The 17,594-nt window shown below is 40.7% G+C and overlaps 1 protein-coding gene across 1 annotated transcript; it reads right to left on the bottom strand.

The window, feature by feature from the left end:
- Positions 1-1,013: 1,013 nt before the first annotated feature.
- Positions 1,014-3,467, bottom strand: LOC6562807 (carboxylesterase 1F). The gene is made up of 2 exons (XM_001988847.2): positions 2,528-3,467; positions 1,014-2,383 (listed from the first exon to the last, which is right to left on the bottom strand). The coding sequence occupies exons 1-2, from the start codon at positions 3,440-3,442 to the stop codon at positions 1,220-1,222; spliced, it is 2,079 nt and encodes a 692-aa protein (XP_001988883.1). The 5' UTR covers positions 3,443-3,467; the 3' UTR covers positions 1,014-1,219.
- Positions 3,468-17,594: the final 14,127 nt, after the last annotated feature.

The raw sequence follows: 17,594 nt of genomic DNA on the forward strand, positions 1-17,594 counted from the left end.
CAAAATGGCAATAATAATAAATATAATAAGTTTTCTGTGTTAGGAACAATTAATTAACTGTTGAATGCATTAGTAATTTCAACAACAAGTTTGGAATACAAGTTTTCATCTGATCTGATCCAAAGCCATGCTCGAATAGCAACTCAATCTTAGTTTCGCTTTGACTATATTTGCGTGACGACATTTATATATATATATATATATTTGTGTACTTCCATTATAGCATAATCTTCAATCATAATAGCAATTCAATGTAGTCTTCTGTATGCTGGAGCTGTGATTGCCAACTGAATAGAGATTAGGCTCATCAGCCAGAGTGGCATCAATGTCGGAGCCTAGGAATTAACTCCAACTGCCAGATCTCAATGCCATATTGTGGAATGGGCTGGCATGTCGAGCAGTTTCAATTTATGAAATTAGTTTTAATAATATTAATGCCATTACATGAAAGAGCAGTTACAATGGGTCTAGCTGTAGGTAAGCCGGCTTTACGCTTAGCTTTTTGGCCATAGAAGTTCAGCGCCTGCAAGGAATTTGCACAAAAGATGCCAAGGCAACACAGCAGATAGATGCCAGCCACTTTCCTCCAGCTTCAGCTCACAACTTTCACTTGAAGCTTATATTCATTGTTTGCACTGTGTTGCCACTGCCAACGAATCAGTCGCCCACTTCCCGACCCCCGCCGGATGCGGGCTCTGGACTTCCCCGCAAGTTTTAAAACTTTGCTTTTGTTTAAATTTTGTGCGAGGGTGGCCGGAAATTTGCTTATCGGCACATTTCAGTGACTGCTGCGATGAATGCTGCGCCGCGACGCTTCTGCGGCCAGCCCAAAGTCAATAGAGAGATTAACGTCAGACAGAGAAGTCGGCAACGAGCTCTGTGAACTGTGTGAGCTGTGCTAATTGAGCGACGGGTCATGGCAACCAGCAGCTTATATCAATAGCAAACACTTTTTATTCAGCATCCACCAAAACTCCCCACTAGAATCGAAGTAAAAGCTCTCGAGAGAGGTGTGAACGACAAGTAGATATCATATTAAAGTTTAAAAACAAGATTTTCACATAAACTTGATGTGAAAAGTGATACTCGAATTGGATTACCAATTGGAGACAGCCAAAATTGAATTGATTTTCCAAAGCAATGCATTTTTAGCATGATTTGGTCTCTATATTAATATAATACAAACTTGCAAATTAAAAAGTACAAAGAGGCAAAGTGTTTAAAAACCCAAACCCAATCCCAAACCACCTCCACGTCTGTTGTTGTCATTCCTGTTGTTGGCATTCCTGTTGTTGGCATTCCTGTTGCCGCCTCCGAGTCCCAGCGTTTGTCCAACGCCTCCCAGGCCCAGTGCATTGCCCACGTTGCCCACCGTCTGTCCGATTCCGCCGCCCAGCTGTCCCAGCACATTGCCCAGCGCTGCACAGCTGGTGGAGGTAAGCGGAGACAACGAAGCGCCCAGCACTGAAAGCTCACAGAAGCGAAAATCGCTGGCTGCTTCCAGTTTGGTATTCACCTTGATGAATGGTGTGCCGCCGCCGGTCACGCTTTGGAACAGCTTGGAGGCTGCCGAACTGCCCTTATCCTGATCCCGATTCCCGGCGAACTGCAGCAGCATATCGATAAGATTTTTGCGCACCTGCAAATCATCTGGACTGCTCAAACGTGTGTCCAATAACGGATTGCCAAATATATCATTGGCATCGAACATATAGCCCAGCTCATCGCCGTGAGCAACTGTCTCCGGCTTATCGTTGGAGGACTCGGCCACAATGGGCAGACCACGTAGAAAATTGATGCCCTTTGACGTGGTGCCATTGTACTCGAAGCTGTACACAAAAGCGGGTGCCAATTTGGACCACACCTGTGTGGTGAGCACGGCGGGCAGATTGAACAGCACATCTGTGGTGGACTCCACCACTTTTTCCAGCACTTGATCCAGACTCAGCGCTTGTGGCACTTTCAACACATCCTGCAGCGTAGGCGTCAGAACGCCCGTCAGTCCTGGCAGCGCAGCCTTGGCGATATTCCCCGTCTGCTGATCAATGCGCAGAAAACCGGTCAACTGCTTTAGTGCATCCGGCAGCGAACCCAAAAACTTCTCGGCCGAGCCAAAGACATTGTTCAGAGTATCCACCGTCACCGAATTGGCTGTCTCGTGTTTCGTTACGCCAGTCAGCAGAGGAATGCCCTTGAATTTGCCACTACGCAGCTGCTGCTCCGGCTCACCAATCATCAAACTGGGCAACGAACGGTTATCGTCTGCCTCCTCAGGATGTGGCTGGAAGCCAACGTTACCAGTGAGGCCCTTGACTAAGGCTCGACCTGCCAAACGTTCCGTTTGCACTTTGTCGTCATTCTTAATTATATCCATAGCCGATTTCTAAAGCGAGCGATAATAAATATATGGATTAGAGCAGAAGATTTGAATGGGTGATGGTTGAACAAAAATTCTTTTAAATTGATTCCAATGACTTGTGAATAGACAAATTCATAATAAAATGTAAATTAGCCTTCGATTACTCACCTCTCGCATGCAGTTGATAATTTCCAGCTCATTACCGGTGGGACAACCATTAATTTTAGCCACCTCTTGGACACTCTGCACCGGCTCCTTATCTATGGCATATTGGGATAAAGCCGTACCCGACATGGCCACCACACCATGCATCTCTCCCGCATTTCTCGCTGTCCGAGACATGGACAAATACATTGCACTAGCTGCACCTGAACCGTGTCCAATTGCCTGCACCCGCTTGGGATCGCCACCGAAGTGTGAGATGTAGTCCGTAACCCAACGAAGTGCTGCTGCTAAATCGAACATGGCCAGATTGCCGTTGAACTCCTTAGTGCCATCGCCCAGTATGCCCAGCGAGCCGAGACGATATTGGGGAGCAACGACAATGGCGCCCTGCTGTGCCATGGGCGTGGCATCATATTGTGCAGCGGAACCGTAACGAAAGCCACCCGGATGTATCCATACAAAAACCGGCAATCCTGTCGTCTCGTCCGGCATCTGTGGCGTATAAACGTTCACCAGCAGGCAATTCTCATCGCCAATAATCCGATGCGGCTGCTGCGGATGCGGCTGTATACAAGGTGCACCGTGACGCGTTGCATTCACATCGCCACCGAGGCGCTTATAGACGGGCCGCGAGTAACGTAATTGACCCACCGGTGGCTCAGCATAGTGCATGCCCAGGAAGCTATAGACACCAGTTTGAGCGTTCCGGAAACCCTCCACTCGCACATCTCGGTCAAAGACTCGTGCGAATACAACGGGATCATCAACGGGCGGCGCCTTTGCCGTCTTGCCACCCACAATGCGTTTCACACGACGATGCGGCTCCGTCTCCGATTGTGACTGCTCCAAGGTCAATGCTGTAACAGCCAAGTGCAATCCCAACAATAACAAAAAGTTTCGCCTCGCCACAGCTCGCATTGTAATTCACTCAATTATCAACTTGGAACTGAGCAAACGCTACAGTTGTCAAAGCTCTCAAAGTCCCAAGCGACTCTTACCGAGGCCGGCAACGTGCTCGGCTTGTCGATAAAATGCTAAAAAAGAAACAATAACAACTACAATTGAGTGTTGATAAAAGTATACAATTTGGTTTGTTTTTGCTGCTCACGATCAACGAGTAGCCGGTTGGGTCTATATTTACACTCACGCATGCATTTATTTGTTGTTAGCTGAATCATTAAACAGAGAGTTTTCTTTAGCAATCTAGTCATGTTCCACATAACTAGAATCATATCACATAACAAGCGGATTGTGTGGTAGCGAATTTTAAATGTGATATTGCTTACTTAAATAATTTTTTATAAAATATTCGCAAAAATTAAGTAGAGCTAGCTAGAAAGTAATTTTTAAATAAATAGTTACCTGATCGAAAATACAAATATTTCATTATAAATACCAAGTATAGAAAATAATAAAATAAAAAGGTTTTTATTTGACATCATTTAACTTACAAAATACATATAATATATAAACATATATATGTGTTTGGCCTTTAGCCAGATCGTTCGCACTAATCATGTTTTGAATCTAAGACCGGTTACTTCAGTTGGTTCAATGACTTCAAAAATTCATCATCACTTAATCATTTAATAAGCCTAATAAGCCCCCCAAATTTATATTACAAAAACAACTAAAAACTCATATTTTATGGAAAATAAGACTTTAGTTTGTTTATTACTCAGCCGCAGTATTAAAATGAATTGAAAACTTAAGCAAGTTTATTATTAAGTATGTGTATTGAAATTGAAGTCTTAGACAAGTTTATTAAGTATCATTGTTAGCAAATACTTGGCATTAATTAACACATACATCACAATATATTCAGAAGCAATCATATAACTTGTTAGCTTTATAAATAAATTACGATTATTAAGTTCTAACAGACACTTTTCTCAGCTCATCTTTCGAGTCAGTTGTTTCAATGTGCTTTGTGAAATGCTAATCACTTAAATATTTTATTGTTTTAAACATCAGCTGTGCGCCATGAAGCGTCCGTCAACTGCAATTGGAGCTTGCCAGAAACTGGTCAGTTGGGGTTTTTCCATACAGTATATTTCTCATTTAATTGTTAATAGTTAAATTCGCTGAATAAAATTGCATGATAGAAATATTAATGCGATTTGAAAGCCTCAACACGAACTCAGAACTGTCAGACAATTGTATTTAGCAGCTTTGGCTGCATTATCTGGTCAAATGAATTATATGCTCAACATATTTACGACTGAACACGCCACACACACATCTTTGTTAGTGGGGCAAGCGGAAATGGCAGCTGGTAAATGTGTATCATGAAACGAATGCCAGAGTTGTGATTTTAAGTTTCTTGACCCGTCGCCCCCGTTTCTCTATTTGCGGAAGATGAAAGAGCAGCCCGGGATTAGGCCAGTCAGACGGCACGCGTTGACCCGGCCCGACTCTGCCTCATGAATCTCAATGTTGTTGTTTAGACTCCGTCTGACTGCCACTGTGACCACGTACGTCGACTGATTTGTCTCCGCAAGTGGCGACTCTGAATTACGACTCCAACTCCGTTTCTATCTCTCATGTGCGGCAGACACACAATGGCAAAATGACATTTAAAGTTACGACAATATAATTAAGTATACTTCTGGGACTTGCCGCTGGTAGCAAGAAAAGTGGCAGACAAGGAATAATTATATATATATATATATACATATATAAATATATATGCTCGCATGTACGCGGCAGCAACAAGAGACATGCAACACTTTTGTGAAACACTCAAAGTATGCCACGTTGTAGCAGTTCCAGCTTGCCACTCGGCCAGTCACGCCTACACATTTAACAAGCTTTAGCCTTGACTCTATACTCTGTACGCAGAAAAAGTGTAAAAGGAGAAGCATTCAATTGTACTTTAATGATATTAGCATACTTTGATATATATATTCATATATTTAGCAAAGCCAAGTCAAGCTCAATAACATGACAGCTTAAATAGTAGCTAGAGTAATTAGCACTTAATCACAGGGTATTTTACATTAAATCAATTTCAACATTTAGTCTCTATTTTTGCAGCACATTATTCAAGTCTTTAAAAAGTTATTAATCTTCAGCTGTCGAGTAAATATTTTGCTTTTAATAGAGATTTAAATAATGCCACTGACAATTTGCATAAAACCGGACAGACAGCAGGCATACATTTTCCTGTTATCCTTGGACCCGGCCAGCTCACTAAATATGCATGTGACACCCCATGTATGAAAAATATACAGTATATATATATATATATATATCATGCAGGTGGTGAAAGCTGCTGCTAAATGTAATAATTACATGCAAGATTGAATTTTAATTTGATTTCAAGCGAGACATCAAAAAGAGAAGTGACCAATTTAGTACCAGAAGAAGAGTGAGCAACTCGTGTTAAACACATATATATTTACTTACGATTTTATGAGAAATATATGCTTTCAAATCGAAGCTAATATTAATTGAGATTATTTAGAGAATATATCTCTTAGTGTGTATTGTATCACGTTTCATGCTGAAAATGAGATTTCCTTGCCACACGCACTTAATATCCCTGGTGCGCTCTTATTAATTGCTTTGCCTGTTCCACTCCGTCTTTCAGCGAAACTTTTGCCTAATTTTTCTTCTTTTTCTATGCCTGGATGCCACACGCAACACGCTTTGGATTTTTTTTTCAGCTGCTGATGCTGCTCCTCTGCTCCTGTTCGTGTTCTTCTTTCTGGTTCTTCCTCGGCTGCTGATTGCGTGTGCTGAGCCCATGACTGTATCCTTGTTTCCAGCTGCTGCTGATGCGTTTCTAATGTGCAAAATATTAATTATAAAATAATAATTGAATTGTGTTTGTGCCCGTCTGCCAGTCCTGCTGAAAGGTGAGCACCATCCACAAAAATCCTGACGGTTATTGTTTAGATATCCTTTACACGCCAAGAGTTCATTAGCAGTCCTACGGAAAAGAAAAAAAAAAACACACGAATTGCGCACATCTGCTGAAATTCATAAATTGGAATCAGCTGCCACATAGATTGCTATTTAATAGGATCAGCAAATGGGTCTGATAACAGATTATAAATAGTTGATAGAATCTGCAGGTGCACACAAACTAGTTGATAAATGACTAGCAAATATTGTTAATTAAGGTGGATGAATTAACGAATTGCATTAACACAATGAATACAAGTTTTACGTTTAATAAATATAAATGTCTTACAATGGTAATCAAACTTTCCTCACATACAAAAAGATTAAATTCCCTGAAGACCCTAATCGATTTGTGCCCTGCTTTTAGTCGGCTTTAAAAACTATGAATGGAGCTTAACCGCATATGCGATAAATCTAATATTTAATGCGTATCTATTCTAATCTGTAGTCATTCATTGCTTTTAACGCACATTCAATTTTAATGTGTTTTCTCATTTCAGGCAGAAAATTTGGTCAGCAACCGCAATCATTTTTTGTGGCTTTCGTTCTGGCCAACATTTAATCTAGTTGGGATGAATACTGAGAGAGAAAACTAGACGTATTGGGCATAAACGAGAAGAAAACTGTGGTTACAATGTCTGTCAATGGCAAGGACAAGGCAGCAGAACCAACTTTTGAGTTGTATGACCACAAGAATAATGATCAAGCAGTAAAACTCAGCTTTCACATACCCAGTAAACTGATTAAAATACCAAAATATAAATTTAGGTTGACAATAGTTTGTTTGAATAGTTTTTGTGATTTTTATCCGACATGTTTGTCATGATTAATGTACTTATCTATTAATTTATTCGGATACTGACTCTGAAACTGATGTCTTTTTTGTGTTATTAGGATTACAGGGAACAAAAGAAGACATGTAAATTGAAATGAACGGCAAAGTTTTCAACAACGAAAACAGTAAGACAATAACAACAATAGCAACAACATAACTTAGCTGCAACAATGGGCCACATAAATGACAAAAGCAATAACATAATCCTTTCGCAACCCACCCGAAAACTTTTGCGGTTCAATTTGAAAAGGCAGCATTCACACACAAGCAGGCATATAAAATTTTAATTAAACTAATGAAATTGTACAGCAACCAACAACCAACAAAAAAATTAAAATAAAAGGATACGGAAATGTGCTAGCTATCACTTTGGTTCCTTTGGTATTTGTTTCTTTTTTGGATTCCATTGAACATTAAAAATTAACTGGCGGAATAATCGAAACTGTTAAAACGTTAATTTAACACTTAAACAAGCTAAACCACACAACAGCCTCCACAGTGTCCTATTCAACTGTAAATGTAACTGGCTCTTTTTGTGTGTGTGTGTGTGTGAGAGAGTATCTGTGTGCGTACATTCCAATTGGCAGCTTCTGTGTGTCACATTTAATGCAAGAGCGGAATTCCATTAAACGACAACCACAGGCAGCAAGCCACCAATTCCAACCGAAACGAACCAACCTGCCACGCAGAGGAAACGCATTTGTGGTGCCAAATAAACACACACACACACACACGTACACATGGAGACAGCCCAAACACTCCACAGCGGACTGCATTGATCCACCCGAAAGCCCAAACTGCTGAACTTGCCACAACCCTCGCGCTTTGCTCTCGCAGCATATTGCAGATGTTTAAACATAAAACCGGCGAGGATGGGGGAAGGTGATTGGGGGATTCGAAAGAATCACATCGACTTGCCTGACACGCCCCCCACACCCACATACACACATTCACACACACACACACACACACACAGCACACATATGTAATGTATATTACAGTGTGCGCACATAAATTGCAATCGGAATATCAAATTGGCAGCAGGACGAAACAGGACGAAGCAGGACCGCAGCCCTCTCGTTTGTCCTTGCCGTTTGTCGTTCGTGATTTTATCAATTCAATAAAAACCAAATAAAATCAGTACAAATGCAAATACCATTAATGTATTGGGTTTAACTTTGTTTTTGTTTCCCTCTCAATTGTTTTTCTTTATTTTTTTCCGAATTTCCTTTTTTTTTTGTCGCTCGTCGACGAATGTAAAAGAGCGAATTTTATGCATTTCTTTTTCCAACGTTTTTTGTTGGTATTTATGTATTTCATATTTTCTTTTACATTATTTACGCTATTGTGACTTTTTATAGTTGACTGGGGCACATGTGAACTGTGCACGTTTTAAGGGCGCTGAAATACTTTAAGGAATGTTATAGGACAAACTATATAGTTAAAGTTTTTACCAGCGAAATGCCTTTAACAAAAGTTTACTTGCAATGGCAGTAAAAACTTTACAAGGCATGTCAAATATTATTATTTTATTGACCTTTTTCTTTAAATTTACTTTTATTTTGATATTATTTGCATGGGTAGATCGGCTGCCATGTATATAAATCTTAATATAAACTATACTATTGCAGAAGCAAACAATACTGTCTATCAGAACAATCAGATTCGCTTTATATAACAATATGAAAACTGTAATTTATTTAGATATATTCATTTGATTCTTTTTAAGTAGTCACATTAAACTCTGCTTTACTCAAAAGTTTTAATGCAATTCTTTGCTATCCCCCTATTAAGCTATGCAAATCGGCTATAGCTAATTGAAACCATCATTTAAATGGCAACACACCCACTATTTATCTCTATACGTTTCTATACAAAGCCCAATCATTTGAAAGACTGACCCATCAATTTAATTGGCTTGCTGGCGAGCCCAAAACCTAATTCTTCCTCAGCTACCCGTATAAACCAGCCTAATTAACTCATTAGACAATGTCACAGTGTCCAAGATGGGTCAGAAAAAAAAAGAAATAAGAAGTAGAAGTAGAATGTTAAATGTGCAACATTTACACACTCATTTGTTGACAAACAAATTACACGAAGGATTTGCAGCAAATTACGCGCCATTTTTCAACACTTTTCTTTTAAATCCGGGCAAACAACAAACAAACCAAACAAAAAAAATAGGAAGACCCCCGAAAAAAAACCGTTAGCTACCCAATTCGGTTCAATGTGTACATATGTCCCATGAAATTTAATTTAATCAAAGGGCAAGCAGGCCAGCGAGCAGCGACAGGATCAGAAGGCGCAGAAGCTGAAGCCGAAGCCGAAGCGGAGGCAGCAGCCAGCAGGCAGCACAAATCAATCTCCAGGCTCCCACAGGCAGTTGTAAAAGGGATGAGTAGCGAAAGGGGGGAAGGGCGTTAGCAAATGAAATTGCTTTAAGCAGCATACAACGCACTTTGTGTCCCAGTGTCCCTTGTCCCTTGTTCTCTCATCGTCTGCTATCCGCCGTCCGCCGTCCGCAGTCCGTTGTCCTTATCCAGTGTCCTTTTGGCCCATTGCTGATTGTCTGACCGTAACTTGTTTGCTCGCCTTTAATTTCATTTGAGCGCCATCGTCGCCGCCGACACTGCCACTACCAATATCCTTGCTGGTCTTTAAGGCTGCGCAGCTGCAAAAAAAAAGAAAGGAGATGCCAACTGGAGTTTGATTTCGCTTGCACTGTCCTTTTGTTTGCTCCCCTCTTCTCGATTTGCTTCTATTCTTCTTTTTTTGGTGCGCTTTAATTTACATGCTTGAATTGTCCCTGTAGCGTTTAGCAATTTCGATTGTCCTGCTGCTGCTTTTGGGCCAGCCCTTTTTGGGGCACGTGATTTATGCACATATGCTTAAGGCCCAATGACACTTGCTTGAATTAATCTTGAGATTAAGTTGATGGACAAGCAGATAGACAAGAATCAAGAAATGAAATGTTTGCTTTACCATTTATAATTGGACAATGATTAATAAAGCTTTTAAATCAGAATAACATGAACAAATTAGTTGCATAAAGCTCTTTCGAAAGAGAGAAGCTATTCTTAGGTAATCAAGATCTGAAGAAAGTCATAAGAACATCAAAGACCTTAATACAATTTCAAGGCTGCATCACAGTGATTTACCATAATATCATAATTGACCGCTTAAAAGCTTGGGCAACAGTGCAACAAGCGTCATCAAAAAAATCAAAGAAACCAAATTAAAAGTGCCTTCATATATAGTTTTAGAATAATTCTTTAGCTGGAAAATTCGTGTAAGCCTGTGTCACTGAGTCATAAGTCTGAAATCAAACTTTGACCCTGATGAAGGGTCGCAATTCATGTAATTTTTCTGATGGCATTCAAACGCTTCACTGCTTGATTTGGCCGAAAGATGGAACTTTAATTTGCCACGGCTGATTGAATTAGGCGCGCATGATAAGGACACAGGATGGATATGCGGATATACATATGTGCGCAGAGATATGCGAAAGCGATTCGCTTTAAGGACCCTCGAAAACACACACATTAGCGATATCTGTGGGGCGACAACGACCCTTCAGACGACCATAATAAATGGCGTCGCGACAGTTTCCTTTTAACAAAACTTTGTGTATCCGGTATTAAGAACCAGCGTCGTCTGGCTTGTAGCTAACGACAAGCACCACAAAACACCTGCGTCCACTCTCAGCAAATAGAAACAAGCCGTGGTACGTGGCGGATAGGAGGGGCAGGGCGATGAGACGCGGCAACTGCACGCCACATAAATTTCAATGGTTTCGACCGCGTTTCTCGCCCACTTTCGGCGTGGCTTACAAGTTGGCAAATTTGTGAAAATTACTTTTTGTTTATTGTGCTGAAAGCCACGCTAAGCTTAATGTTAAGGCCAAGGTGCCTGCCTCATAGCATCCATCCCACACCAATTCCCCCACTCCACTGGACAGCAATAACATTGAGTTGTTCTTGTTGCGGTTAATGCCTGACAATTACTATACCCTGTATCCCGGAATTGTGTATGTATTCTCACACATAACATATAATCCTTTTTAAGTCCTAAACACTCTTTGAACATGGGTGAGAAAGGGCTTACTGAAATTGCACAAAACTATGTAACAGGCAGAAAGAATTATTTATAGCCCCAAAAAAAGTAAATATCTTGATCTATATTTGCCGATTACTGGTTTCAGATTTTGAATATAAATTCAAGTGATTTGTGACTAGTATATAAAGATTTACAACTTCTTGTCAATGAATAGACGAATAACTTAATAGTACTCCAAAAACCGCCAGCAATGAACAGATAAATAACACAAATGAATTGCACAAAAAACAGAACAAAAATAGTTAATAGTTAATTTAGGTCAGAGCACAGGGTATTAAAAAGCCGTTGGGCAACAATCTTCTATTTTTATTTTTCGAGCATTTTGTTTTAATAATTTTCCCCACCTACATGGCTCGTAAATCTGCACTAGAGTGTATCCCTTTGTGTGGGTGTGTTGTCGCTGTCGTTGTCGCTCTCGTTGTCCTTTGCCAAAAAACATGACACGCAGTAGCAAGCAGCGTACGAGCAATTGTTGTTTTCACACCATAATCATAAAAGGTACAAGCATAATTATTATTTTTATGTCCTGGCACTTATTGTAAAGCAGCAAATTGCCTGCCTCGGACCAACATGCGCATAAATATGCGCTCAGCAAACAGCCAGGGAAAGCCGGAAATGCGCTCTTTATATTAACTCTGATAGCAGCTCAACAACAACAAAAATACACACAATAAAAAAGAGAAGGCCACAAAAAAAAAAATGAGCACGAGAAATGTAATTTTTGTGTTGTCGCAGAGCTAGTGAATATTTACGATGTTGCGAAAATAAAATACTATTTTGCAGCTGGAAAACTTTTTGCTAGACTCCTTTTGTGGAGGAGTTTGTTTGAAAATAACAGAGATTTAGTTTAAAATAATTGTAGTGCATATTGAGTCCACTGAATATTTATAAATGTAATTAATTTATGAAACAGTATAAGCTAGCTATAGAATATACTCTTAGTAATCCAATTTTAACACTTAAAAATGCGAATTTGGCGATTTAAATACAAGAAAAATAATTGAAATTCTCATTCTTTGTGCATCTGCATACAATTTAATAGGAGCATTTTAAACTCTTTTTTTTATGTGGCCGAAAACCAAACAAATAAAAAAAAAGGTTGCCAACGAATGTCGGCGCTTAGAAAATCAGTCAATTGTGCAGGTAAATGGACTGCAAGCGACGTTTCAAAGCCTCACACTCAAAACAAATAACAAAAAAAAAATACAGAGAAAAGAAAGCCAGACCAGGGTTGAAGTCACAAATGTTTCACAAACAATTGCACAAACGACAGAGCCGAAAGGACCCCATTCAATTTTAGAAAGGGTTGTACGACCGCTCGTCCGGAGTTAATCACTTTTCCGTCAGCCTCTCGATTCCCAATCCTTTTAAATGACCCCCAATCTGAATTTATTAGCTGCACGTGATAGTTGCTAAAGAGCCCCAAAAGGTGCAGCTTAAAAAAATTACACAAAAAAAAAAAAACGTTATCCACGCCCCAAGTCATTTTTAATGCTAATTTATTGCGCGCTCAGTCACATGTGGCAAGGCTTTTGGTGCACCCCCGACTTATTTATGAGCTGAAGAAATATATATTTTTGTTGGTTTTCTCTGTGTTTTTATTGTACATTTTCCATTTATTCCGGATTTGCAAATCTGTGTGGGAATACAGGCAACGTTTGCGTGGGCCCAGCAAACGTCAGCGGAAAAACCATTTTAATTAGTAAAAATTCTCACAGCGCGTATACGTAATATTTTGTTAAACTCAATGTGGAATCCTTTTCAAACATAACGCAATATAGCAGTGGGTGTATGCATTTTACGGTACATCAAGTCACGACGAAAATATTAAATTATGAACGAGAGCACTGAGAGAAATAAAGTAGCACTTGCTTTTCAAACTAGAATAAAAACAAAGCCGGATTTTAAAACAAAATTTTATTTTATGAAATATTAATATCTTATATATGAAAGTTTATTCAAATTCTATGTAGACTATGCTTAACTTTTGAGTAACAACATATTGTAAAAACTATATATCTTGAGAGCTCAAGAAACTTAATATAGCCCTCAAAGGATATGAAAGATTCGACTTTTATATGTTCGAGTTCAGATATTGCAGTTCAACAAAAAATACGAGCCACTAAAAAGGCAACAGCAAAAAAAACAGCTGAAAGCTAGCTAAAATTATGGTAAAACTTTTCAGCAGTTTAACAATAAAAAGCAAATGGCGTTAGATACAACTTGCTCACGAATACCACGCCCACCAAAGCAACACACACACACACACACAGACAGACAACCGCACATTAGTAGTTAGTGCAAGCAGGCGGCTTCAAACTTTTGAATAAATACAATATATATGGGGGTGTGTGTGTGTGGAGAGTTTGGGAAGTTGGGTGGGGATGGGGGTGGTGTTGGAGGCGCCTCCCCGAGCGCCACTTTAGACAATGAACCGTGTAATGCTAAATATCGCGCTGGCAACCGCAACCAGCCGTTGCCTGTGTGCTTGGATAGGTAGTCAGTTGGGAGGTAAGGGTAAATGGGCGTTGTGTTGAGTAGTGTGGGTGTGGCAGCATGCAGCATAATTTTGTACGCGGTTTGGTAACAATTGCTTTCATTAGAATTTTTTGGATGATGCTGCGCTGCTGCTTCTGATGCTGTTGCTGCTGCTGCTGTTGGTAGAAGTTGATGATGCGCCACCTTGGAGGAAACCCCTTGATGTTATTGTTGTTGTTGTTGTTGTTGTTTTGTGTCCTGCGGCCGCAGATACATTATCCGAAATTTGCATAAAATAAATAAATTAAATATGCCAGACATGCGGTGCACCGTTGGTCGCCTGTTAGCCTGGTCGCCTCTGTTGGCCGGGTTGCCCTGCCTGGCTGGGCGATAGCCTTGGTCCGCTTTGCTCCATGGCTTTGGCTCAAACTTTTCATTTTATTATCACACGAGCGTGCGACTCAGTCAGCCATAATGAAAAAGAGAGAGAGAGAGAGAGAGAGAGAGAGAGATAGAGACAGCGAGAGTACATTTTGAAGTTGGCCAGCAGCAGCAGGAGCAGCAGCCGGCGATCTGTTGGCTTGTGGCAGCAACATTTTGCTGGTGGTGGCAAATGGCGGCACAGGATGCGCTACGTTGCGTTTTGCTTGTCATGCTCCGTTGCCTGATTTTTGTGCTGTCGTGTCCTTCGTCCTGCACTTCATGCACGACTTACTGCTGCTGCTGCTGCTGTGTTACTCTTGTTGCCACTTCTTTTTTTTTTTTTTTTTTGGGCACATGGCTGCCCGCTACGAAATTGGTTCGTTTGGTGGTGCCGTGGGCGACTCCACTCTGGCCGCCGCCGGGGCACTTAAATTTTCTGCATGGCCCCCTTTATCATTGTTGTTGGTTGCTGCTTGTTGGTTGTTGTTTGTTGCTGGTTGTGCCACCACCACCGTTGCCGCCGACTGTTGTAGTTCAATTTGTGCGATGCGGCTTAATGAAATTTAGTTGTTAGTTGCTGCACGTTTATGTTGCATATACATATAGATAGATGATGCCTGATAGATGTGTGTGTGTGTGTGTGTGTGGCTATTTCGGGTCGGGTCTACGTTGCGTATGCGTGTTGCCCAGAGAACAAACGGTCTATAAACTTAATTGATGTGGGAAGCTCTCTCTCTCTCTATCTCTATCTCTATCTCTATCTCTCTCTCTCTATCTCTCCCTCTCTCTGTTGTGCTGATAGAGTTAAGCCACATTGAAGAGTAGTCGTTGCAGTAGATGCGAAGGTTAACCGTTCGAACTACAGGGCGTATGGTGCACATAGATGTTCATTTAATATTTGGGAGTAAGATGTGCAATTACTTGAATGAAGTGCTGAGCGGAGTTCATACAGATTTTATGATGAAACAAGAGTCAAGCAAAAGTTTGAATATTCTATTTGTTTGCTAACATGTTGCCAAACGTATTATTTAAGTTTTACTCATGTGCCAGAATAGCGAGAAGGGGATAACCATAACAAAGTGATATAAATCAAAAACATTTGCTTGTCGCAGTGTTAGGAACGCATTTATAACAAGAAACCTATCAAATTGGATATGAAATGCAATATATCATATTCCTTCCACTCTTCACATTACAAAAATGTAAATTACCTTTTGTTTTTTCGCCTTATGTGCCTAGACATTCCATTTATGTCAACACTTTGACAATCGCCAACTGTCACAATCCAAAAAAAAACCCACTTACCTTTCTGCCATTTTGGTGCCCTTAAAAATTTCATTACGTCTGTCATAATTCAACGTCAACAACGTCAACTTCCCCCCTTTTTTTGCGACGGGTCCTTCTCTGGTAGTCTGTACATTATTATAAGACCATGGTAGCTGAGCGTTTTATCGGTAGCGAAACATCTGCCTCTTCTAAAATATTAAATAAAGCAATCAAATAAATCTTCCAACATGCCTCATTTATTGCAGATTACCATGCCGAGACTCTTGTGGATGCTGCTGCCGTTGTTGCTGCATGTGGCGCAGAGCCCCAAACCAAAATGCAGGGCACCCATCAGTTACGACTCTGGGCACGCTGTACGCACGTACGGGCTGGGGCACTATCATTACCCCCACCCGTAGTCAGTTGCCCCGCAGCACAGCTCAGCACTTGTAATCAGCGGGTGGTCGAGAAGCAGAGGGGGGATACGGTAAGTGAACCTTCAATTACATAAAATGAGTACTGAGAGCGCAGATTATCTCATTAAAGGCACGCACGTCTAAAAGCGCACATTTTTTTTTTTTTTTTAAATTCAGCTCACACACAGGGTCATGGAGCCGGCACAGGGAATGGGTCGTGGGAATGGGGGATGGGGGATGGGGTTCGGTAATTCGACAGACAAAACTTAAACCGAATGCGACTTTTGGGCATTTGCTGTCTGGACGGAGTGAAAGTGAAAGCGTCTCGCGCGACTCTGCGCGACACATTCACCATTCTCTTTACTCGCATTTTCATTCGCCTGCAGCAGACATGTCCTCCCATTCACTCGTCCACCTCCTTCCGATAGAGCCTGTACCACGCTCAGCCAACACTTTCCTTTGCTCAAACTTTCGCTCTTTTGGTCGTCTTGTGTTTCTTCTGGTCTATAAATTTATATATGGACAAGGAATGCGTGTTTAATGGCCAACAATGTGCGTATGGCTGCGCCGAGAACTTTAAGCACGTTCTCGCTGTTAGTGTGTGTGTGTGTGTACATATATGTATGTATGTAAGTCTTTATGTATGTATATGTGTCGACTGGCTGTGTGTGTGTGTGGCAATTGGTCGCCCAGGCATTACGCCATTTATTATGCTTCAAATTTTTCGGCTGCTGGAATTTTACGCCGCTGTGCAAATGCCATTTTAGAAGATGTTTTATGTGTGTGTTGACATTTTTATTGCGGCAACATGTGTCGAAATTCGTTGCCCTCCCCCCTAATACTACATCCCCCTGCCGCACACCCTAAACCATAGACACCATATGAGGCACATGGCTGCACTCGACAATGTCTGTCTATCTGTCTGTCTGTCTGTCTGATGTTCTGGTAGTGTTTGTCGTAGTTGTTGTTTGGATTGTGGAATGTGCGACGCGGTTTACATTCTACTTAACAGTCGAGCGAAGCTAGCAAGAGTTAAATGTGTGCTAAGCGGGGTAGTGCGGTAAGGATAACGGGCAGGGGTAGTAGCGATAGCGGTGTGTGTGGCTTTTGTGTGGGATTTCTACTAGGATTAACAGCATGACATTTAAAGAAACAAGCGTGAGACACGCTTAAATTGAGCTTTGGCCAACAGCTGATTTAATTTGAAAACTCCTTTTGGGGAATGTAACTTTTACAGAAAATGTCAATAAATACAATATTAATAAGATTAAAACAGCATTATTAATCGAGATGATCTAGCCTAAATGTTGACATTTGAGTACAAAAGCATAATAAATATAAAACCAGTGTTTTCACTAATAAGATATACTTAAGAGCTGTGTACAGGGTATCCTTTCAGTCAGGCACTTTTCGATTTTTGTGCCTAAATTTCTTAATATTCTTAAAAAACTGGCAATCTTTACAAAATAATCACAGTCCACAAATTGTGCTCATTGATAACACTTATGGGTCCCCATTAAGTATCAAGCAAAAACACAAAAGACCCACTCCAAATGCACAAATGCATCAATTTTGATTAGCTGACCATTAAGCAAAAATAAAAACAAAAAAAAGCCCCGTAAACAGA

This window comes from Drosophila grimshawi, unplaced genomic scaffold (assembly GCF_018153295.1).
Source record: "Drosophila grimshawi isolate 15287-2541.00 unplaced genomic scaffold, ASM1815329v1 contig_1377, whole genome shotgun sequence".
NCBI lineage: Eukaryota > Metazoa > Arthropoda > Insecta > Diptera > Drosophilidae > Drosophila > Drosophila grimshawi.